The sequence below is a fragment of the Vicugna pacos genome, chromosome 6 (assembly GCF_048564905.1).
Source record: "Vicugna pacos chromosome 6, VicPac4, whole genome shotgun sequence".
Lineage (NCBI taxonomy): Eukaryota > Metazoa > Chordata > Mammalia > Artiodactyla > Camelidae > Vicugna > Vicugna pacos.
In genome coordinates, this window is record NC_132992.1 from 14,147,323 (window position 1) to 14,172,194 (window position 24,872).

General features: G+C 50.8%; 1 protein-coding gene across 1 annotated transcript in view; it reads left to right on the top strand.

Annotated features, from left to right (window-relative positions):
- Positions 1-13,406: 13,406 nt before the first annotated feature.
- ONECUT1 (one cut homeobox 1) overlaps positions 13,407-24,872 on the top strand; it is a 32,095-nt gene continuing 20,629 nt past the window's right edge. The window contains exon 1 of the mRNA XM_006218904.4: positions 13,407-14,772. Coding sequence (XP_006218966.3) covers positions 13,668-14,772 — 1,105 coding nt within the window. The 5' untranslated portion in view covers positions 13,407-13,667. The remainder of the gene's footprint in view (positions 14,773-24,872) is intronic.

The window sequence follows — 24,872 nt, forward strand, 5'->3', positions numbered from 1 at the left end:
CTTGTCACAGAAGCAACTTGCCATGAAATCCGCTAATGCGCCGCGACTCGCCCACCGGGGTAAGCCAGTCTCACAGGCGCGTGCGGTGGGGCGGGGGGCAGGGGCGGGTAGGCCGGGACAGGGGCTCCAGGGGCCCGGCGTCGCTGGTCCACTGCTAAGCCTGTAGCCACGCAAACAGGGTGGGAGCCGAGGGCGGAGGGCAGCAGCCGCGTCACCGCCGGGGAGCCGAGCGAGGGCGCCCCCCTCCCAGTCTGCCCTCCCAGCTCCGGCCGCTAACAGGTTCTTCTGGCGAGTTTAAAGTAGCAAATGAGAGCCGGGAGGAAGCCTCCCAAACTGGGTGTAAATATCGGGGCGTGCCCAGCAGGGTGGCGGGTACACGAGAGCGCGTCTGCGGTTTGTGCGCGTTTCTCCCGCGAAGCGGTGTACTGCGGCAGAACCACACTTGCCTTCCTGCGCGTTGTAGAAATGGAGCCAGCGAGATCCACTGACCCGGGGAAATCTCCAAAGTGGAACGTGTCTACACTTGCCTAGGCTGGTTCCCGCTTTCTGAATCTCCCAGGTTGCTTGGCTGTCTCTCCAAATCCAGCCCATACCTACTAAAGATGATCACAGGCCACTGTCCTAGCAACACTGACCGCTATCTCGATGGCAGAACCAGCTCCTCTGGTCAGCATAAAGCGGCGGCTAAATTCGTCTTTTATTTTAATTGGTGAGAAAATGTAGGCTTCTCAAATCCACAGAAGCAGCCAAACACACATATCCCAATGTTCTTTGCTTATATTGGCTCGGATGCCAGCAGCTGTCTGACCACCACGAGCTTTTTCGTTTCGTCTGTTTCATGCCGAGCGCTCAGGATAATTTTTTCATGTTTTTAGTCTTTTATCTTAAAAAAAATCTATAATGCTTTCCTGGTCGTTTTGCAATAGCTTTCTTAAGGACCAAATACGTAAGGAAGCATTTGGGATTGAATGGTGAGAAAGGCAGACTGGAAGGTACAAATAAACCCAATACAAATTGAAAACACATTGAACAGAAGAAATGATTATGAAAGAAGATGAGGGTATTAACTAGTCTGGAAAGAGTGATTTTGAGGTCTGAATTTTCCAGATTTAATGGCCACACATAAGAAATCAAAAGGAATTAAATCTGTTATTTTACCTATGTTTTCTTTATGCACAACCAAAGAACACAGGCCCTCCTGGGTATGTTGGTCAAGTGCACATTTTGAGGCATTTCAAAGAACAAATCAGCTTCAGGATGCTTTCCTACTTTTTCGGTAAACTACGACCAGTTTAGTTTTGGTGGAAAACAATTTAAAATTTACTTCTGCCTGTAGGAAAAAACAAAATTTAAAACCCTGACAGTTAAACCATTACCGGCTTCTAAGGGGTTAATTTGATATAAATAACTTACTTGCCTGCGAGCACAGAAGGAGGAAGTTAGAGGTCCTGGTGGCAAAAAGACTGGTGGTGACAGAGCTTTGTGGGTCTGAGAGGGTCTGGAGATGCTCTGAGCCTAGTTTTGGGTTTGTTGCATCCCTCTCTTGCTCTCTTAAAACAGTAACTCAAGATGTAAGTAAAAGTGTTTTCATTTTTATTGATCCCACTAACATCTTTCATTATCCAGCATGTAGCCACAGCAAATTATTGCTCATTTGATACCGAGAATTCTATTGACCATCGCTTTCGTTGGAGAGAGAACTCTAACTACTCAGCTGCTCTGTAGTCAGAGCTGAGGCTGAGGACATTCCTGGGCTAAAACCAAAGTAAATTGAGCCCTTTGCCTCCAGGAATTGATGGAGATGTGTTCATTACATTGGGCCACGTGAACATGCATAGAGATCTGCTTTTTACTTTGCCTGCCTTGCCCCCACTCATGCGAAAGGTCGGCCCCTTTGGAACAGATCTGCCTACTTGGAGGGCTGGGCATTCGTTTGCCTCTCCTGGACTCCTTCTGGCAACTTCTTGCCAGATCTGGCCAGGGTTAGAACAAGGGAAATGACACAGTGGAAGCCTGCTCTTGTGGCCCATCCTGTGCTCAAAACCACCCGAATATGGAAACCTACAGAAATCATTAACCACCCCCCCCCCAAAAAAAAAAAAAACCTCCTAAAATATCCAGATGAGTGACTTTATGGCCTGGATATAATTTCCTAAATTAAACTGCCTTCTTCTTCAAGACCGCATGTCATCAGAGAGGGCTAAGAATGGGAGGCGAGAGCTCTGAGTTCAGCATCTGTTCTCTCTTTGGTTGGCAATGGGCCGCCAGCCCCAGATGACAGGCCTGGCGACTTCCTTGCTCGCGCCAGTGGCTGAGTGAAAAGGAGCCCCGCACCTAGTGAAGGGCTGACCTTTGACCCTAGGGCTTGCAGCTCGGTGCACTCAAGGCCAAAGAAGGAGGAAGTTCGGGAAAAGAAGTAGAGATCCGGGAGAGGAAAGGAGGGGCCAGGTTTGTTCCCGAGAAGCAAGTGGCTGGATCTGCCTTCACGCCGAAAGCGACCCCGGAGCTGCCCCATAACAGGGGCCGCTGGACGCCTCAACCCTCTAGCTGCCTTCCCGCTCCCCAGGGTGGCCTCCTCCCACCTGCCGGTCGGGACCCATGCGCCCTCGCGACCTCCCTTCGGGCGTCTCGCTGCAAAGTGCCCCGACTCGAGGGTGCACGGGCCCCTTTCTACCGTGGCTAAGAGAGAGACGTCGAGCCTGACAGCTAGCGGGGCTCGACCACCGCTAGCCCGGCGTCGGCGCCCAGCCGGGCGGGTGACATTTCCCAGTACTACGTAATCCATGGCCGCTACATCGTAAACTCTCGACCCCAAGAGGAGGCCAGGACGACCTTGGAGAAGCCAGGCCCGTGAGGACTCCTTGGAGGAGACCGTTTGGTTGAATTTCATTTTCTCAACCACCTGGAGATAAGCCCTCTCCGCTCCAGAACAAAAGGAGAACAAACTAACTACTTAAACAAATGAGTCGGCGTGTGCAGCCCGCCAAACAGCTCCAATTCCAAATCGGAAGGCGCGTTTAGGGCTCTAAAGGACCCGGCTAGGCAATTATTTTCCTAATGGTGCTAACTGTGCGTGAAGCTGTTCGCACTCTCTCTAGGGCCGTCCTCCACGAACCCTCACGCATTTGGAAGCCACATTGTTCTAGAGCAAGGCAGTAATGAGTGGGACCGTGCTCTTCGCACGCTGGACTCTCTCACCCAAAAACAGCAGACTCCAGATGAGAGTAGATTCTAACTCGGCTTTTAGGGGTGGGGGTATAGGGGAAGAGAGTTTAAGCTGAGATTCACACTGGATTTTTGTTTGTTTGTTTTTCTTTTTTGTTTTTAACGTAGATAAATAACCCCTGATGTTGGTATACCCAGCGCTCATTCCTAATGCAGTCATTTTCCTAGAATGTGCAGATCACCTGCCACACTTGCAGAATCCAGCCCGTAGTGGTTTCGGACACCCCATTTTCCTGATTGCAGCCCAGACTCTGGGACCCCGTGAGCCTTCCGGGAAAGGGAGCCTGCTCCAGGCCAAGCCGTGGGTCGGATGGGACACACGCACAAAGAGATGGAGGCAGTGCTTCCTAGGATCGAATATCCAGGGTGGCTAGATGGGGATCTGGAAGGCCTCCACCACTCAAGCCAGGAAGGCTCTGGTGCTGCCGGTGTCATCCTGAGAGTCATTTTGGGAAACTGGGACCTAAACAAGATAGGGGCAAGGGACAAATGGCTGAGAATTTCTTTGGAATGAGGGAGAACTAAGAGCTACCCAGCTGGCCCCACGTTGCCACAAACTGGACTTTAGAAATGTCTTCTCACCAGCAGCACACATCTCCTACGATGGTGAGCTCACCCTTGCGCAGGGAGCCTCTGGCCATTGTACCTCCCAACCACTTTTTCATCCTACTCCAGGTTTTGCCAGGCAAATGAAACAAGAAGAACTCAATAGTAAATTATTTTGTTCAGACTTCTGTCCTTTTATGAAAATAAAAGGCAACACTTTGTCATTTTTAATCATATAAGCAGACAATAAACCTAATTTTGATATTGATTTTTTCCCAGAATCAAGTGATTTTGTGCAGTGTCTGTTGTATTTCCTTTCCGAGGAAGGGCCATTTGTTGGTAAATTGTGTAGCTCTAAGACTGCACTGTGGCAGACAGGTGCTCGCCTAAAACATGTAGTTGATTGTGGACTTGAAGCCAGATAGCTGAGAAGGTCTTGTTTCCCAAAGGGGAGTGCAATCTCCGAGCAGCCCCATATTCAGGAAAGGAGCATGACCCTGAGCTAGCCAGCCTTGGAACACTGCAAAGACCCAGCTGAGAAGTGTCAGGGAATGCCAGTTAATGCCAAAAGGCTCATAGGCATGAATAATCCCTCTGAATTCTGGTGCTCTCTTTTTCAAAAACAAGATTGTATTTTTGATGTTAATGCCAAATGGAGTTGGCACCTTGTATGCGAAAGTCTTGAGGTACAGAGAGGTGGGCCAGGCCCTCTGCTTACCTATAGAAGGGAAAAGGAGGGAGCGAATGAGGGGAGAAAGTGGCAGAGAAGAAAAGAATGACGTGGAAACAGAAAGAAAGGAGGGAGGGAAGGAGTGAAAGAGTGAGAAAACAAGAAAAAAGTGGTGGAGAGGAAAGAAAAAAATGGAAGGAAGAGGGAAAGGGAGAAGTGAAAAGGACGTGAAGCAGAAAGAAGGAAAAGAAGAGGGGAAACAGATTTTAAAAGACCTAATAAGAAATGCAAAATTACCCCATTTTTCGGAGGGAAATTGTTTGCTCTGGTGGACTACCTGGGACTTTTCCTGAAGCTTCGGGTGTTTTCTACTCCCTCTTGAAATGCGGAACAAGTGACAGTCCCGAGCATAAATTAAAAGCCCCCCAACTTCCTGTTCCCATCCAAAAGACCTGCAGGACCCGCTACCTTAGCATCTGCTGACGCCCCCACACTCCCAGCCGTGAATGGCAGAGGTCGCCCTCTGCCCCTTGACTGCTTCCAAGGGCCCAGGACCCTGGCTGGGGGAGGGTGCCTTGCAGAGGGGAATGGAACCTCAGGCCTTCCAGTGACCCTAGGGCTCTGACCTTTTCCGCTGTCCTCCAGGGTCAGTAGTTAACCTTTCGCTCCTCGTCCCCCTTCCCCCTCCCACCCCGCCACTCAGTGGCCTTCGGCTAGGAGAGTAGGTCGATATTTAGGACCAACGTGGGAGGGGGGCCGGCGCCCAGGTCGAATTGCAGGACGTTGGGGCCCCAAACCAGCGCGCTCATTCTCCTCCCCACTCCCAGAAAACCCAGCTTCAAGGATCCCGCGCTTGCCTCTTGCTGGATGCCGAGACCCAGGTAAACCCCCCGTGCTTGGTAAAGAATCCACTGAGGCACGCGGAAGGAAAGTGGGCGTCTTTCCCAATTTTCCTGCCCAGTTTAGAGCAGTTTCTCTTCATCCAAGTATCACGCACCCCTCAGACACCCAGCCGCCCCTTTGCATTTTGGGGATCTGAAAAGCCTTGGTCAGATGGGCGGGAAGCGGCAGTGCAGAGGCAGATTTGTGCCCCACTAAGCCCTAAGCCTGAAGCACTTGACTCCTCTCTGGGAGCCGGTGCCAAGAGAACCAGTGAAGAAATCGGGCCAAAGTCCATGCTGCCGGGCGCACCTGACCGCCTCACTGTCCCCGTCTGGACAGCAGGAACCAGCCTAGCGCCTACACTGTTCCACTAACGTCCAAAAGCGCCTGCGACCGGCGCCCCAGAGGGCTCTCCCGGCGGGGATGGGAGAAGTGGGGAGGCAAACCGGAGGCTGTGGAGGCGGGCAGAGCGGCCCCACCCTCACCCCTCAGCTCCCCACGGCTTGGGGTTTTCGCGGTCTCCCCAGCTGGAGCCGGGGCCGCCAGGAGCTGAGAGCGTTAGGTTCAAATGCATCAAGGCTCTGAAGTCATTTATCCGGTTTCATAAATAATTTTCTTAATACACTTAAGCCCAATTCCTGCCCCCTTCCCGTTTTTATTGCGGGGTTTCAGGGGCTAAAAAGTTTCTAAGTCGGGTGGGCTGTTGTTTTCCTTTTTCCATCATTAACATCATTAATATAAGCTATCAATAACCCTGTCGTTCGGGGCCGAGTTTCACGGTATTGATCCACGCAGCTATTCATCTCTGCCATGCAAGACACGGAATAATTTTCGCATTACAGTAGCTTGGATTTGCTTTTAATTCATATTTAAAGCTGCAACCGGCTCGGTGGAGCGCTCTGCGAAAGACTAGAGGCGCCTAATTAATAATAAGTTAGAAACGAAGGAAGGCACCGGCGAATAAATAATTAATACAGACATCTATGTCTCTTTGAATATTGCTCCTTTAAAAATTTAGACTTACCAGGACCATACTGTAAGTCGCAATTTATATTGCAAGGATGATTTAAGAAAGCTATTTTTTTCCTTGAAATACAATACTAAATTATTTACAGTGTTTTTGCAAACCTAAGTTCCTTCATTAGCCAGACCCTTCAGTTTGTTCCTTCCAGGTGGAAAACACCAATTTAAAAAAAAATCATTATAAGAATCATAATAAACTCCCAACCAGAACGACGGCCGCTATTAACTAAGGGTGGCAATGGTGGGGGCAGATTGGCTGAGAGAAGGGAGTATGGGGTCTTCAGCCCTCAGATGGGCTGAGGGCTGCCACATAGTGGGGAGGGGGCATTTTAAGAAGGGAAAACAAACTCTAAAGTCAATGGGCAGTGATTCTGGGCATTCACTGGTACTGGAAGGGACAAAGTTTTAGGTAAATTCAGAATCCTCCAGCAGCCTCTGGGAGGGAGGAGGCTGCCATTGGGAGGATGCCAGGTCCTACCCCAACTCCCCAAGGAAGAAAAAATTAGAATTTTTAAAGAAAGGCAATTGAAAGCCAGGACTAGATTCCAGGCTAGCCAAGAGCTATCAGTGGGCTAGGAGAAATAACAAAATTCAAGTAAGTAGGAGTGACTGAAAATCAGACAAGGTTTTTGTGTGAGAGAGACTAGGATTTGTTTGCAATATTGTTAGCAGTATTGATTTTTTTTTTGTTACTTGGATTAATGTATGTTAAACAGGAGAATACAGGCATTAGTCAAGTACATTATAATCATCTATTGTTGAGAGTGGTGTTTCTCAGGTGAGTGCAAGATTCTCAGGACCATGAGGCACTTCCAGGGGCTCAAGACCCTCCAGGCCCCTGAGGCATCCAGGAGCCCCTGGGGGCTGGCAGTGTAGGGAGATGACCTCAACTCCAGCTCACTGTCCCCCCCTACTCCTTTTAGAATTACCTCCATATTTAACCAACCTACTAACCAGGTATGTCAGGCTTATTAACCTTGCTGCTGGGTTAAATGATAATTAGAGAAATTAAGAGGTGGAGGTGTTCTTGACCCCCAAAATTCCTCACAGGGCCTCCCCCCAGTCCTGCACCCTCCCCACCGCCTCCTAGCCCTGGATCCAGGTCTCTTGGCCCTAGTGACCATCCTGACAACCCTCTTGGGTCTTAGCCCAAGACTAGAGGTTCCTACATCCCAGGGTTGCTGGCCTGAGGCCGGGCAGGGAGCACAGTCAGAGCGCCTACACAAATATGTGCACATGCATACACATGCACCCACACCAATTCGTCCTGAAAACAGATAACAGGTAGAGAGGGAGACACCAGGATCAGCTATTCACAAGTGCCTGGAGACCCTCCTGGGCCCGACCCTTGTGGACCTTGGGCACTGGCCGGCCCAGAGAAGCATACCTCAGAGACAAAACACATCCCCTCCAAGGGACGCCTTTCCCCCAACACCTGCCTCTCCTCCAGGCCCTGCCGCCTAGCTGGGAGTTGGGGGAGGGGGTTTGTAAGGCCTCACGTTCAGCTTTTCTTCTCAACCTGCCTCTTAAGCCCTGGGTCACCGCATTTATGGGGCAAGACCCCGAGATGCACGCAGATCCCACCGCGTCAAGGTGAAGGTCTTTTCCAAGCTCCACCGAAGCTAAAGGACACGCACAAGACCCCTTGGGCCTTGAAAGGTTCAGAAGAGGGGTGAGAGGGTGAGCTTTCAGGGTTAGAGGGCGAGGATGGGAGAAAGACTTCTGGGCGCCTGACGACTCCATAATCCTTTGCCCGGATGACGCTCGGGCCAAAGGGCAGGTGCTCGCCCAGAGTCCAAGGGTCCCATATCTGGAGGCTGGTTCTCATGTCAGCCACGGAGGTGAAGGCATGAGAAGGCTGAGACATGCAAGATGGACAGGGCCTGGTGGGCACAAAAAGAAGGAAACGGGTGGAAAATGTGAAGAGGAAAGGAGAGATGAAGTGAGGAGGGGAGTGGCGGGAGGCCTGGCCTGGAGAAAACACAAAGTCCGGCACAGCAGCCAGGGAGGGAGGTGCAGGCAAGGGATGAGGAGCCCAGCACACCGGTGTTTCATTTTTAAATCTTCTAGGTGTCTGCGGGTCAAATAAAGACAAGGGTGGTAACGATTATTCTGTTAAATCTATGGTACTTGACTTCGCAAACACTAATTGATTAGACACCAAAATGATTTGTTTAAAGAGTTTTCCTTCCCAAGTGCAGCTGCTCTCGGGGCCCGGGCATTATCCTGCTAGGCTGTGGAGGAGCTCGCCAAGTGGGCCGCGCGCCCGGCCGCCGAGGCCGCAATACGCCCGGGGCTGTGGAGGCTGCTCCACGCCCTGCCTGCCTTAGGCTCCCGGCTGGGCCTCGACCGGCGACTTCCGTCTTTCCTGTCCTCCAGGTCCGGAGATTGGTGCACCTGGGGACCGTCGTGAGCCGACTTTGCCTTCCGCGCGCCCCTTTTGCTCTGAGTTGTCCTCACTTTAGATGGCTTTGACCTGCACCAGTGCGAGGATTCCCCCTCTCCCTTGCCCCTGCCCTCCACCGGCTCCAGCCCTGGCATTCTCTACCCCGCGCGCGAGGCCAGGGAGCCCCAGATGGGCGGCACCGGGAAAAGAGTATTAACCGTCGCCCCAAATATGGTAAATTCGTTGTACCACCTCCCGCAGCCCTGCAGCACAGATAGGTCTCCTTTGTAATATACTACAACAATAAAAAGATAAGACCAAGAAAGAAAATACACTGAAGGACTGGCGAGAGAAGGCCACCTGCTCCGGATCTAGCTGGCTGCATCCAGAGTCCGCAGCGGGATGCTGAAGCCAGAAAGTCCCACCTGGGAGCACTGGACCCCTCCCGCAGCCCCACAGCACCGACACTCCCCTTCTCCCTTTAGCGCTTTCGCTGGAGGACTAGAAAAGCCCTCACCAAAGTGCGCTACTGTTGGAATAAATTTAAGACCAAGAGAAGCTGCCACAAGCTTATCGGATGGCCCAAGAAAGGAAGTAACTGGAGATGCTAGGGGAGGGGTCTGAGGTCCTGGAACTGCTGCCCTGGCCACCCTCCGTATCTCCGAAAGCCTGGAGTTAGCTGGAGTTGGCACGAGCTATCAAAGAGCCCTTCAACCAGGGCATTTTCTCTGGGATTTGGAGTATGTGGGTAGGAGATGGAACAAAGGAGAGTGCAAAAACACAGAGTAAAAATATATATATAGTCATGAGCAAAAACTGTAACTTACGTTATAAAGAAAAAAAGTTAAACAAACAGATGAATAAAAACTATATGAAGATCAAAGATTGATGAAGAGGGCTAGAATAATTGGTTACCACTCCCTTGGCCCCCAGAAAGTGGAGAGAAGCTATTGAGTAACTTTTAAAATATTTTTCAATAGTGAATCACCAGGCCACTCCCTTCTGAATTTTTCTGGTGCTTTATTCTAAGCCAAGAGCAATTTTTTGAATAAAATTTCTGCAGAGGTAGGAAGAAGACAAGACAGCCTGGCCAGAAGCACACTGCCCTGACAGCTCAGTCTGCTATTTCTGCGGTCAACAAATGGGAAGTAAACATTTGATGGCTCAGAGGGGCTAGAAACATTTCTTTAAAATGGTCTTGAAAACTGGGACTGGGCCATATGTTACATCTCTGTTACTCACAAAGAGCAATAAAGCAGTAACTCTGAAACTGATGGAAGGTTCTCAGAAAACCTTGTGTGGCCAGCATTTAGAGGAAAGACCTTATTCTCATTCTCTTTTCTAAGCCTCATGGCATCACACAGCACAGGAAGGATTGCACCTGCCTGACCACCACCAGCAGCACCCCAAGATTTACAAAATAAGCAGTCTGAAATCTTTGTTTCCACTCTGAAAATATTGCCAGCCACAAGCATCCAGTCCATAGGCTTATTTCCCTTTTTCATAAATATACACGTGTATGAAATGTAGTGGTGACACCATTTCTTTTTTCTTTAAGTTCCCTGCAGCTACTTGAAATCTGACCACCTGACAATAAGCCCTCCCCTCGAACTTCCTGGCTGTTATAAAGAATTCTACAGTATTCTGTAATCACATACACAAGACCCATAAAGTAATTTCAAGGGACCCTTCCTTGGCTCTTTAACCCTCCATAGTGCACCTGATGGGTGCCAGGCCTGGTGCTGGGTAGTGAAAGGAGGAAGGGAAGAGAGGGACAAAATGACAAAAAGCTATCCCAGTCCTCCAGCAGCTGGCAAACTGTCTAGTGTCCATCCCCAACACATGCATACATGCATATTCGCCCTAAATAGGCCTAAGAGCATCCATCATACCCATCACATGTTCTTAGTAATAGGAAAGTTTTCCAAGACTTTAAGAATAAAATGTTTCTAAAAAAACACTGCAATGCAGTCAACCACAGGAAAACAAAGGTTAAATAAAAGACATGAATAGCCAACAGCCAAGAAAGATTAGGGAGATTTGCAAACTCCCAAAGCAAGTCCTTCACACCCATTAACCCAATATATATAATACTTATACAAATTTTTACTTTGGCTCCTCCTCTAGGGACCAGCACAGAACCAGACCCATTTTCATAAGGGGACGGGGAGGAGTTGAGCTCACTTGATCCCAACCTTCTTTAGGTAGACTCCAGGGGCTCAGCCAGGAGCCTCACACGAAGGAGGGTTTCCAGGATCAAGCCCCTAATTTGTTACACAAGGAGAAAACCATGAACAACGTGTGCACTTGGTGGTATTTACTTCTTTCTTTTAAATAACTGCCTTTTGGGAAGAGAGTTGTCATAAAGGCAAAGCAACAATTGGGGGGGGTATTAAAATATGAGGTGGCAACAGTTTAGCCCAATGTCTGCCTTCTACTTTAACCCATTGTTTGGTCTCATATGAGAGCTGCATGCTCTATGTTGTATGAAAAGAGAACAGAAACAATAAGGAACCAACGAATCAGCTTCCCACCAACATATTGTGATCCACTAGGCAAAAAATATGTTTTATTCTTGTGTGTATGTGTGTACGAATAGACAGACGTAGATACAAGTTTAAATAGAGTAATTTTGTTTTCTAAGTTCCTTTATGTCAGTGTATTTTTTCCCGAAGACCTTTTACTCTCTGGAGGTTTTAAATTCCTATATATTCATTGTGCAAGTTGATGCTAAGTCCATTGAGATAGACCCTCATTTCCGGAGCTTCCATAGGCATTGTTTAGACCAAATAGAAGTGTCTCTGGTGATGAAACCAACCAGGTTAACTGATTTCAGGGTATGACCACTTTCAAGAAAGTCAGGTAGAGTGAAACCATTGGCCTTGACCTACCTTGATCATGATGTTGCCTGAGTTGTGGCAGGGACCTGGGCAAAGAGATGGGCCTCTTCATGCCTTAGCTGGTGTGAAGTTTCCCCCAAGGGTTCACTGGCCCAAGCTTTTGCCTTAAGGGACTCAGCTGTCGCTACTACTACCACCTCACCACCCTGGTTTCTCCTAGGGTCTGGGAACATTTCCATCAGAGATACCAGTGGTGGGTACCGCTGGGAGCCCCAGGAAAGGAACATAGAGTCTGAGTTTGGCCCAGTGGAGTCCACATCAATTTTTTTCCATACCCAAGCCCAGATACTCAGGCTTTAAGAAGCTCTCCCTCATTGTGACCACCGCTTGCCCGGGGCTGAGGCTTGGAGCTGACCGGGTCGTAACTGCCAAGGGTTGGACAATGGGCACATCTGTCCTTTCTCTGAGGGATGAAAGCACCTAAGCGGACACGCTCTGCCTTTTGTTACGGATTTTTTCCTTTCTTTTGTAAATGAAAGAAAGCCGCGGCATGTGGCAACCGGGTGATACGTCCCACACTGGGGGCTTCCCCTTGCGTCCCCACCGGCCCAAGGACCAGGTTCGATCCTGGATTGGAGCTGATTGTAGGAAGCGAACAATTAGGCCCGAAGCTGAATTGATTTTCAAATCTGGAGGCTTCTCGCAGGGACGCCGGGAAGAGGGCGTCCCTACGGGCCATAGCAGAGACTGGTGCGCCTAGTCCACCCTGCCGGCGTCTGTCCTTCCGCAAGCAGCGGCCTCTGGGTGCTTTACCAGGAGGGCCATGAAGAAACCGCCGGAACAGCCCGAGAACCCAGAAGTTAACATAGGAACCCCCCAGGGCGCGCGCGCGCGCGCACACATACACACACAGACACACACACACACACACACACACACACACACACACACACACACACACACACACACGGCAAGTCATTCACGAAGCTGGAGCGCTGCCTTAATTATCAGCAGATCTGGAGAAGGACCCAGGCGGCGGAGGACAGCAAGGTAGGCAGGGGCCGGAACTCTTGGCACTAAGCGCTCCTCTTCCCCGATCTTGGAAGAGGAAGGGTGGGCAGAGTATTAACAGGAAAGACAGAGATTGTCGGGTCAATAGCCACTAGGTTGACTAAGGCCTTCAGGATATTTGCTCCCTTCCCTTCTAAAAGGCCAAGCACCTGAAGATGGGGAGAACATGGACTCCCAGAAGACCTCCCAGGAAATAGGCCAGGGTGGAAGGAGTGATGACACAAGCTAAGGCTCCCCGGGGCAACCTGCACCGGGAGGCAGCAACTAAAGAGAGGGGCGATGGCTCTCCAGGCAGAGTGCGCCACTCGGGATGCAAACCCAGCAAATGCAACGAGCGGCTGGGAGGAGAGCGCACCCCAGCCAGGGAGCCGAGAAGGGGGCAAGTTTCCCAGGGTTGCAGTGGCAGCCCCAGGTCGCGCTCTACGATAAGCACTCGCACGTGCACGCCGCTCCCTCGCCACCCCCTCCACTTGTACAGGGACGTCACGGGCCGCGCGCGCGGGGACTGAGGGGGCGGTGCCGATTTGCGCGCCTGCGCGCTTCGCCCAGCGGGCGTGAGGGCGGGCCAAGGCGGCCGCGGCGGCGGCGGTGGAGGAACAGCGGCCTCAGAGTCTGCAACAGTAACCGAGCCATGGCTGGAGCTGGCCAGCGGCGCGGGCAGGCAGCAGCCGCGGAAGGCACGCGGGCTGCGTCAGGGGAGCCGGGGGCCTCACAATTCTAAGAAGGAGAGGGGCGAGACGGGGCCGGGGGCGGGTGGGCTGGGGGCAACGCGCTCGCCCAAGGGCGCGGATCCTTTTTGGAAATTAATATTAAAAAAAAAAAAAAACGCCGAGGACGCTGAGGGGAAGGTGGGGGCAAGAGGAAAGGCGAGACAACTGAGACGGAGACAGAGCCCCACACTGAGAGGAAGGACGGAAGGCAGCAGTCGCCAGCAGCCGATGTGAAGACCGGACTGCGTGCGCCCTTCGCCGCCTCTGCCAAGCCTCATCGATGTTGTGTCCGCCGCCCGCTCGCCCGGATCACGATGAACGCGCAGCTGACCATGGAGGCGATCGGCGAGCTGCACGGGGTGAGCCATGAGCCGGTGCCTGCCCCTGCCGACTTGCTGGGCGGCAGCCCCCACGCGCGAAGCTCCGTGGCGCACCGCGGCAGCCACCTGCCCCCCGCGCACCCGCGCTCCATGGGCATGGCGTCCTTGCTGGACGGCGGCGGCGGCGGCAGCGATTACCACCACCACCACCGGGCCCCTGAGCACAGCCTGGCCGGCCCCCTGCACCCCACCATGACCATGGCCTGCGAGACTCCCCCAGGTATGAGCATGCCCACCACCTACACCACCTTAACCCCTCTGCAGCCGCTGCCGCCCATCTCCACAGTCTCGGACAAGTTCCCCCACCATCACCACCACCACCATCACCACCACCACCCTCATCACCACCAGCGCCTGGCAGGCAACGTGAGCGGTAGCTTCACGCTCATGCGGGACGAGCGCGGGCTGGCCTCTATGAATAACCTCTATACCCCCTACCACAAGGACGTGGCCGGCATGGGCCAGAGCCTCTCGCCCCTCTCTGGCTCCGGGCTGGGCGGCATTCACAACTCCCAGCAAGGGCTCCCCCACTATGCCCACCCGGGCGCTGCTATGCCCACCGACAAGATGCTAACCCCCAACGGCTTTGAAGCCCACCACCCGGCCATGCTCGGGCGTCACGGGGAACAGCACCTCACGCCCACCTCGGCCGGCATGGTTCCCATCAACGGCCTTCCTCCACACCACCCCCACGCCCACCTGAACACGCAGGGCCACGGGCAACTCCTGGGTACGGCCCGGGAGCCCAACCCTTCGGTAACCGGTGCGCAGGTCAGCAATGGAAGTAATTCAGGGCAGATGGAAGAGATCAATACCAAAGAGGTGGCGCAGCGTATCACCACCGAGCTTAAGCGCTACAGCATCCCACAGGCCATCTTCGCGCAGAGGGTGCTCTGCCGCTCCCAAGGGACCCTCTCGGACCTGCTGCGCAACCCCAAACCCTGGAGCAAACTCAAGTCCGGCCGGGAGACCTTCCGGAGGATGTGGAAGTGGCTGCAGGAGCCGGAGTTCCAGCGCATGTCTGCGCTCCGCCTAGCAGGTGAGCGGGCCAAGGAGCTGGGCGCGCAGGGAGATAAATAAGGTGTTCGGGAAACTGAAGGGACCCAAGGAGGCTGGGAAGGAGAGAGATCTGTGCACGCTTCATCCCGTCCTCCTTTCCTGGAGAAGGGGGTCCCTGGGCCTGAAAGAGCCAGAGCGTGGCTCCTGGAAACAGACAACCTCTTCCAGGAATCAGTGAGCTGGCCTGTGGAAGGCTCCGGAGCTGAGCGGCCGGCCTGGGTGCCTGCGGGTGTGCATTTGTGCTGGGAGACAGCGCAGGGAGTTCTCACGGCCATAGGTGGAGAGAAATCTCAGCACCTGGCTGAATACAGCCTTTGCCTCACTTCTGGTTTCGGTACTCCGGGTTTGGGAAGAGGGAGGTGACATGTGCGTGTACCAGCACTCATGCTGTCAAGTATCCCTGGCACATACCTGGGAGCTGGGCTGAAGCGCGCAGGAACTGCTCTCCAATGTTTGGCTGAACTCGCTGTGGTGACCCCCTCCCATGCTCACTCTAGTGTTGTGGATGCTGGGGGTGAGGGAGCGCACTTTGAGAGTTCCAGCAAAAGGTTCCGAGCCGCGTGGCGATGAGTGTGTGGCGCAGACGCTTTGTAAGGGTTAGCACGCACTCTACGCTTGTGACTGACTGTAGAGAAGGAGGCAGACCGTGCCAAGATCCGGATAAGGGCGCCAAGTAACAAGGGAGCTTCCAGCTGAGCCCAGGGACCGCCTTAGCTGCCGACTTGCTTAGGACTTCGCGTTTTCTTTTATTCCTCTGCATGAATTTTCGTCTGAATCCCCGTGCAGGGGGTGGGGGAAAAAAACAAGTCTGCAAGCAGAGGTCTCCTGGGCCCAAAACCCCGAGGCCCTGATGTTTCGTAGTTGGGCGGGAAGGTTTCTGCGGCTCTGCATAGACACAGTGCCCAGCTCCTCCAGCCTCTCTAGGCAAAGGTACCGGGAAGGCTCTAGCCGGCTGACTGGCAGAAGGGACAACTGAGACCAGCCAGCCTGAATCATATGGGGGATTTCAAGCAGATTCGGTGACCCCCTAGAAGCCAAGGGCAGCCGAGGGTGGACTCGGTTTGATGAGACCTGGACTTTGTTGATTGACTCCTGGGTCCATGCCACCTCTCCCCCACCCCTATCTGCCCCCTACCCAATCTCAGCCCGGCGTCCTAGCCTAGTCCTGGCTAAGAAAAAGGTAAAAGCAGGAATGAGGGTTTGTTAATTAACTGATCGTTCTCCATTAATTCGTCCCTGGAGAACGAGAGACAGTCAATCCGCTCAGAGCCGGGGGCACTGAGCCGTTTCACAGTCTAAAATCAAAGCGAGAGGCCAGGGCCCCCTCCCCCACCTCGGGCGGGCCAATGAGAAGCTAGAGGGAGGCAGGTGCCGGCGTGCCCGCGACTCCAGCTGGGATACAACCCACAGCACTCCTGGGGTCTGGGCTCTAGTGGCCTCCCTGCCCGAGCGCCGCGCAGACTGAGCCTTAGCCTCGCCAGGTTTTCCATCCCAGCCCTGCGCTCTTTGGCTCCAAGCAAAGTCCCCAGGCGGACTCGCAAACTGCGCCCAGAAACCAGGAGAGGCAGGGGTAAGGGGAAGGGAGGGAGAAGAAAGAGGATACCCTCTGGGCTCCCGCGGTTCCACTCTGTAGCTCTGTGTGCAGCTACCAGATCGCCCCCTACGGCGTGGGCTGGCCGAGATCCGAGGGCAGCTAAAGTTTTAGGAGTGATGTTCAAAAAGGCTTTGCCTGACTGCTCTGCCTTTCCCGGAGCCCAAGGTGGTCAGTGCCTTTTCACACGCCCGTGACAGCCTGGTTTCATGACCTTTTACCGAGGCAGTGCCCACACAAGCCGGTTAGTGGGGTTTAGGGGAACGGAGGAAGAACGGTGGAAGAACGGTGAAAATTGAGAGCCATTACCCCAGAGAAGCTCGTTCCACACTCCCTACCTCCTGAAGGCTCTTGCTCAGGACTTCAATGACTATCCTTTCCCCACTGCCTCCTACCGCCCCCTGGAAAGGCAAGCTGACAAGTTATGTTCAGAGACTACCCCGGAGCCCTAGAAATTCGCCCTAGCTCCCTTCCCTGTACCGGCGCCCTCTGACCTCCTCGCGTGGGCGGCCCTTGTACTGCAACCTGCACACGGGAGGCGCGGGCGGCATGCCGGCCGGGGTTGACAGGACCCAGGAGGTTATCGAAGGGGCCGCTGCCTGGCACCCAGCAGCCTGTGGCGAATCATGCCCAGCCTTTTCCTCGGAGGTGAGGGGGAGGTAAATCAGAGACTGCAGCGAGACAAGCGTTTGGCGCCAAAACCCAAGCTAACTCCACGTCCTAAAACCAGAATGCAGCGTCGTCTCTTCCATTTTCCTTTCTTTAACTTCATTAAAGGGGCGGGGCGGGCTGGGATGAGGGCGCGTGCAGAGCCAGCCGGGATCTACCCCATTACGTAGCAAGATCCGTGACTTGTTTTCAGATCACCGAAGAACAACGAGCCGTCCCTTTAATATTTTCATTTAGAAAAAGAAAAAAAAAGTGAAACCGTTTCCTGAACTGTTCGAAAGATCTCTGGTAGGCCCTGACTGCAGGTGACTTAAAAAAGATTGCAAGCTTGTTCGCTGTGGCTGTGGGGCATTGCAGCCGCCTCGCCACCGCCAGCTCCCTTGCAACTTTGCTCGTCGTTGCACCCAAAGACCCGTCAAACTCGTTTCTACCCCAAGCGAGGCAGGGCCCATGGATGTTGGGTCCTTCACTCAACTCCCGATGTTGGAGGGAGAGTGGCTTCTTCGTGCCCCTCGCAGTACCCCAAGTTCCGAACAGCCTGCTGTGGAGGTCAACAGCCTCGGCACATGGCAGCGTGTTTGGAGAGGCGCTTTCTCTTTACGAAATTGTATCGGCTGGTGCCAGACGGGAGAGAAGGGAAGTCTCAACAAATTAACTACCTTTAAAAAATCAATATATGTTCCCTGATTGTAATACTTGCTGCTGCCCCATTAAAGTGCAGCGCAACCAGGCTCGCGCTGGGTCTCATTCCAGGTGGGGAGGGCAAGATGGGCTGTGCGGGTGGGTGGGTGCCCCGCCTGTTATGTAGGTGCCTATTAAGGCGCTAGGAGATTAGTTTCCAATTAAAGATTCTAGAAGGCTACGGGCCACAGTAGGGGAGCTGGCAGGGCAAGAAGAGGCTGCAACGTGCACCCACCAGCAGGTGCTGCACGGAAGACCCAGGAGACGAGGCTTAGGTCGGGCAAATGTGGGTGCTGGACCACCCTGACCCTGCAGAACCTGGAGGCCAAGAAACCTCCAAACGGTGGCATCAGGGAGCCAGACCAGTCTCCAGCAACTGGGACTGCGCCCTCTCCTTGTCCAAGATTTGCCCCAGAACCACCTGGAGCAAGGCCTGGGCCAGGGAAGGGGGGCGGTGTGGCGGTCTGGCCAGGAGGTGGCCATGAGAAAGTCTCGCCCAGGCCAACCTGGGCCATGTTTGCCATAAGTGGCCTTGCGGCCTGGTTGATTGATAACTGGCCCCCCCGCACAAGTCCATTTGCTTTTTGTTAATATTTATCCTGGCGGGTGACATTTCAACTGTCCCCTCACTTCCCTGGGCCCCAGGAACCAAGCAGGAGTGCCATACTGGACCCTGGGAACCTCATTTCCCCAATCCTTGAAGATTCTGGGCTGGGAGAAGAGCCAGGACTGGGTGTGTGGGACGCGGGAACTGGAAGGGTTCCTGGGCCCAAGAGTAGGAGGAGAAGGTGCCAAGCCGACTGTTTCCCCTCCAGGCCCTGCATCTCTGCCTGGCGGGTCTCGCGCAGTGCAGCTGATCCCAGACGGCTGCGGCATGAACAAAGGGCCCGCAGGGCGCAGCAGATCTCAACCTTCTCACAGCCGTGGGGCGAGGGGGGCTGACTGCCTGGGAGGAGAGCCTCCTCTGAAGCTTTGTGGTAGCCTCCTCCCAGCATGGGCTGGGGGCCAGCCAGTTGTCAGGCAGAGGCCAAGGAGTTCCAGGGTCTCCCAACCAACTCAGGCCTAATGGTGGCCATGTTTCTGGGGAGTTGGCTAGGGACCCTACCCCCAAGCAGCTGAACAGGTCTCGCTGTTGGGAACAATCCCCAGAAGGCTCTGCGTGGGCCTTTCTCACAGCCCATGTCTGACCCTTCGAGGGTGAGGGACAATAGTTGTCTCCTGCAGTCCCCATTGGAGCACAAAAACCTCAGGAAGAGAGAAAGGAGCGCATGGGGTTAAGAAATGTGTATATGATGAAGACTGGAGCAGATAGTTTTTGACTAGGTGAGGGAGACCAGCTGCTGGGGCTTGCGGAGATCTGACGGTTATTGTGTGGTGACCTAGTGTCAGTGCATCGCGGCCGCCTGAGACAATAAACCCTGCGGTCTGTTCGGAGGACTTGGCTCTTCCTCCAGCGGTGCAGCTCTGAGCGCTTTGGAAGCACCAGGAGGGCGATCGGGGTCGACCAGAGCGACCCGACCGGCCCTGGGCGAAGACAAGTCACCAGAGATTCAGTCCTGCCATAGCTGTTTTGCAACTGGCACTTGGGATAGTCTGTGCCAACAATAGCACCGTTGTGTTGTAGCAGCAAAGCGACTTAAAGCCCAGCCTGCATTTTTCTTTATCTTCAAGCTGCGATCGCTCAGCGCGCCGCAGAGAGCTAAACTCCTGCTCTCTTTGGACTCACCTTCTCCTGGTAGTGGAACTGACTGTGCTGCAGTAGCTGCGGGCGCCCCCTGCTGGCCGCGGGGTCAGGCAACCCAGCAAGCCTCGGTGGTTCAATCCGCCACAGAAAGGAGACGGATGCCTGCTGCGGCTTTGTTTTTAGAATATCGATGTCCTAGTGATTTTCAAAACAATAACTCTTTTGATAGGAAAAGAGTGTAGTGGAGGAAGAAAAGGATAGCTAGTGGATATATCTTGGTCCTGAACAAACCCAACTGATGAGACAATATTACCATTCCCCCAAAGTATACCCTAGCTCTAACCTCTCAAAACAAAATGCATGTTTGGAATTTATATCCAAATTATACTTTTTCTGGCATGTTATTATTTGAGAAAATCAGGGTCACAGTAGAGAAGGTGACCTTGGAGATCTGAATAGGAGGTTGGGGCTTGGGGTGTAGTGACGGGAGAGTGGATTAGCGATTCCTTTGTTTTGTTGTTTCCCGTCCAGCTAACTGACGGGGGTTAGAAGGCTTCCCTGAGGCTTTGAGCTTGAAGGTCTTTGTTTGCTCTCCAGTGGGGTGAGTGAAAGGACTCTCGGAGGCCTACTGGCCTGGAGCCCCGGAACGGCGTCAGGACCCTGGACAGGGCTCCGCCTGCGTGTTCGTTTCTCTTCGCCCCTGGAAGGTGGCTAGGATGCCTTTGAATAGCCGTAGTGAGGAAACGAAAATTAACAGCTAATATTTCGAAGTTTATGAGAGATAGTAGAGGTCCCGCCAGGAATATACCCCAGCACAGCCAAGTAACGGAAAAGATCAAACCTATTCTCGTCGATCAGGTGGTTGATCTTTCCCTCCCTCCTCAGCAGCTTTCTGTGTGCATCTGAGTGCACGTGCACACCTGCTTATACAATCGGAATTCGAGTCCCGATGGGTGTGACAGGGGTTGGATCATTAAGCTAAAACGTTCAATTCAGTCCCTTTGATCCGTGCTGGGGAAAATCTATAGTCATCTCTAATCTACGAGGTCTTTAAGGAGGTTGTTACATGAGCTGTTCTGATGTCATCATTTCCACATTCGTGGCAAATTCAGCTAATCAAACAGATGCTGCTACCTAAAGTTCTCTGAAAAAAAAAATCACTCTCACAGAGTGTATTGGTAACATTTATTCTTGATTTCCTTGTAATAAAGAAAACCCTCATGTCTAATGAAGGTGGGTAATTAAAAAGGAGGTTCCCGGGTGTCTTGCTCTTCAAAATCTATAGTTAGAAGCCTTGTCCTTCGAGTAACATTACTCAGTGCTCTTTGTAAACTCCATACATTGGAATAAACACCAATTTAATATTTTAAGGCAACCAAGGAGCCTTGATGGATTGGATGAGAAGTGACTAGTTTCACTTCAGTCCACATTAAAACAGCAGAATTTCCATGCTTTTGGTAAAATTGAATGGTTCCCAAACTAGGTTAGCAACAGGGAGGGTCTTATTGAAGTCATGGTAGAGGATAGATTTCCTATCACTCTGGATAAAAGCATTCAACAAGTATTCATTAAATACTATTTTCATTATGTCTCTATTTAAATAAGATGAATAAGCACCTTTGGGAGAAGAAAGCCCCATTATTTTTACAAGAAGTGTCAGCCTCATAGAGTTCAGTTAAAAAAAAAAAAAACCTGATTTCTAATGTGAATGAATTTACTGCACAATCATAAATTCCTGTCTTCTATCAATAAATTTGCACAGATTTTTATTTTAACACAAGTATATTAATAGTATTGAAGCTTAATTTTCTTTTGAAATGATAGGATTTGGATTAGATGACCAGACCAGTCACAGGGCAATTTGATTATTTTGATACAAACATATGAATTTAGGTTTTATCACAGGGTCTTGCTTATAGAACCATCCACATTAAGTTCCTCCCAAAAGATGTTACATCATCATAAAGTTGGAACAAATTAGCTTCTAGAAATTTTCTTCTTCTGTAGGTGAGATAATTTGATAAGACAACAGCTGAACAGAACCAGATCCTGAAGTACAACCCACAGATTTGTCATGGCAATTGATAAGGAAGGAGATTGTGTCTACTGTGTACATTCTGTTAGTCAGGTGTGCTAATACACTGTGCTGGGCACATAGATGTCCTCACTTAATACTCACTGTCTATGCCAGTGGCTCCCAAATCTTGCTACACTTTGGAATCATTTAGGGATCCTTAAAAAACGATTTCTGGCAAAACTCCTAGATATTCTGGTGTAACTAGTATAGGGCATGGCTTAAGCATTGGGGTTTTTAAAAGCTCTGAGGTGGTTTTAATATGCAGCAAAGTTTGAGGGCTACTAGCTTACAAGGTAGTTACAATCACTTTTCTTCTTTCTCTGTTCAATGAAATTAAATAACTTACCTGTGGTAACACAGCTGAAAATCACTGAGGCCCTGAACTCAGGTTTCCCAGCTCAAAGCCCAGAATCCCCTTACCCTCCACTCTGCCTCATTTACTGATTCAGATCCACCAGGTCACTGGACCCAGAGTGTGGAAATGTCTGATCCACTGTCATAAACACCCAGTCTAGGAACGAAGTCTCTGCATAATAAAGGCCTTGGAATTAAAGTGTGTCTTCCCTCTGGGACTCTCAAAGAGAGGACTTGTGGAAACTTATTTCTTTTTTACTCAAGACTTATAAGAGAGACTTTTTATTGCTCTCTTTTGAAGAAGCAGCCAGAAGGAATTTGAGGTAGGAGGCAGTAACAGAGCTAGACATGGAACCCAAGTCTCTCCATCCATTTGTTCACTTAAACAATTATTGATGGGCAAGACCCATCTCATTAGATGTGTTCTGTGGGTAGGACTAGTCCACTGGGACCCACGTCTGGAGGAGGATCTGAAGGCCCAAACTTCCCATACTTTCAGGCATTGGTGTTCTGATCTGCACTTGCGTTTCTTGAATTCACATCAGTGCCCGTCTTGCTATTCCAAGCTTGTTGTTACTCATGTTTTAGGACTCTGCACTAAGAAAATAATAAATTGACTTAAACTATATGTTGGCAATCATCCAGAGGGCAACTTACAATTTCCGTCAAGCATCGCATGTTTCCAGTTATCCATGTGTTTCTCATCTCCCTTTGCATACACCATAGGGTACTCAGAATCGACAGTTTCTGAAATCGCTGCTTTCGTTTCGCGTCTGGTGATGATCTCATGGTCCCAAAGAGAGGTTATCAAAGGAACATTATAAACTATGTGCTTTTCTCTTTCTTTCCTGTTATCTCCTAAAACAGATCAATGGGGAAAATTAAATAAATAAACGAGAGAAGCGCGCCACCTAGTGACCCCCGTGCTCACTGCAAGCGAAGTGCGTGAGAAGAGTGGCTAACGCAATTCAAGTATTGATGGAGTCACAAAAATCGTTCATTAAGGCAATTTAATCTTTGCTATTAAATGTCCTTTCAATTCATTTGGGGTAATTAAGATGCAGTTAAAGTGATTAAATTCTAATTACTTATGCTAGACAAAGACATATTTGTCACACTAATGCGGTTAACTAAGGACTCAGAAAGAAAGTTAACGTTTACTTCAAATGATGCAACTGGAAAAATCAGTTCCTCTTTTCATCATTAATCCAGTGAGCTGGGTGATTATGTAATGGCACTACAAGCTCATTAAATAGGGGAAGTGCTGATTAAAATGACTGCTGGGAGGAAAACCTGAACCAGGAGTACCTCAGTACCGTTTGGTCAGCATTCTTTGCAGAATTACTTGGTGTTCTTTCCCTCCAAGCACCACCCCCCCACCCCAAAGTAATAAACAGCTCCTGACTTTTATCCTGACATTAAAAGAGGGATGCCTCTTGGAAAGCTTTTATTGCCAGCCTGCAGACATTGTTAAACCAAAAGATATTTTTAAGTGGCAAATGGATTCTTGGGGGAGAGATGAGCAAGGCATTTGGGGAAGGGAGGGTGTGGGTTCCTGAAATTAACAGCTCCAGAGTGGAAATTTCCACCACAGGCTTCAGAAGGCACTCTCCTTCACACAAACACCCTTCCTATGAAGCAGTCCTTCTCCCCTCCCCAGTTGCTTTATTACTGCCTCTGATGCTTGGGGACAGATTCCTCTGCACAGGATCATGCCATGCTTGGTATGCGCACTCTGAAGAGCACTAAGTACCTCAGCTGCAAGTTGGTCTCTTGTCAGAGTTTTTCTACATTCACATGTAAAGCCATCTGAGATTATACACCAGCAGGTTACTGAGGCTGTTTTGCTCTAATATTCACAAACAGGTCCCAGCCTCTTACAATAGCTTAACTATAAGGACTCAGAAGAAGAGGAGGAATTGAAATTTCACTGCATCTAAAGTTTGCCTTCCTCACATAATAGCTTCTTAAGACCACACCTATCATTTGCCTGAGGGGATGATCCAAGGACAAGGATTGGGGATTATTTTCCCCAGGAGATTGGTGTCCTTTAATACTGTTAAATTTGCCTATTGAAAACTGAAATTTTGGAAATTGCATCTTTCCTCTATCTCATTGAAATTCAATGTTACTTCTATTTACTTCACGAGGAAAGATGATGCATTTACCAAGTTCGTCAATCACATAAGTCAAACAACTCCCTTTTAAAACTAAATTGGCAGTTGTTTGAGTATTTACAGAGTCATTTTTAACTTAATAGATTGTGTTATGCCATCTTAAATTACTAAAACAAACATACTTTTAAAAAATCACTAGACTAAGAATCGTGAGCCCTGGAGACAGGTTCTTGCACTCATTATTTCTGAGAACTTGTCAAGTCATTTAACCTTTCTGATCCTCTGTCTCCTTAAATGTAGAGTGAAGGATTTGGCCTTAGGGTCCTTCTACATTCCACAGTCTATGATTGATTGCCTTCTATGATGACTGTATATCCACGACAGTCTCTTATCTCAATTTAGTGCTCTGTCCCAAAGTCAGGATTCAACAAGATATAAGGCCCAGGGGCCCACCTCTTGGGCAGAGTCTTGAATCAGGCTCTTCTGTCAGATGGCCAGGAGGAAAGAGCCTGTCCAGGCAGGAGTGCTGCCTTCTGGCACAAAAATGCTGCAGTCTGACAGTTCCTGTGTCCCCAGAACACAAGCTGTTGGTGAAGCTATAGATCATCAGGGATTCATGCATTGCTGCTGTGGACATAAAGTGGCATCATTGCTTCAAAAGATTTGGCATTATCTTAGAAACCTGAACCCACACCTGAACCAGGTCTATGGTATATACTCTAGATAAACTCACAGGTGTTCCTGAAGACAAGTCCAAGGACTGTTTGTAGCAGCACTGTTTGTAAGAGAGAGAAAAAAAAAAAACCAAACAGACAAACAGAAATATCCCAATGTCCACTGATGAGGAATGTGGGAATAAATGGTGATATGTTCATATAATGCAGTAGTGTACTGTGATGAAAGTGAA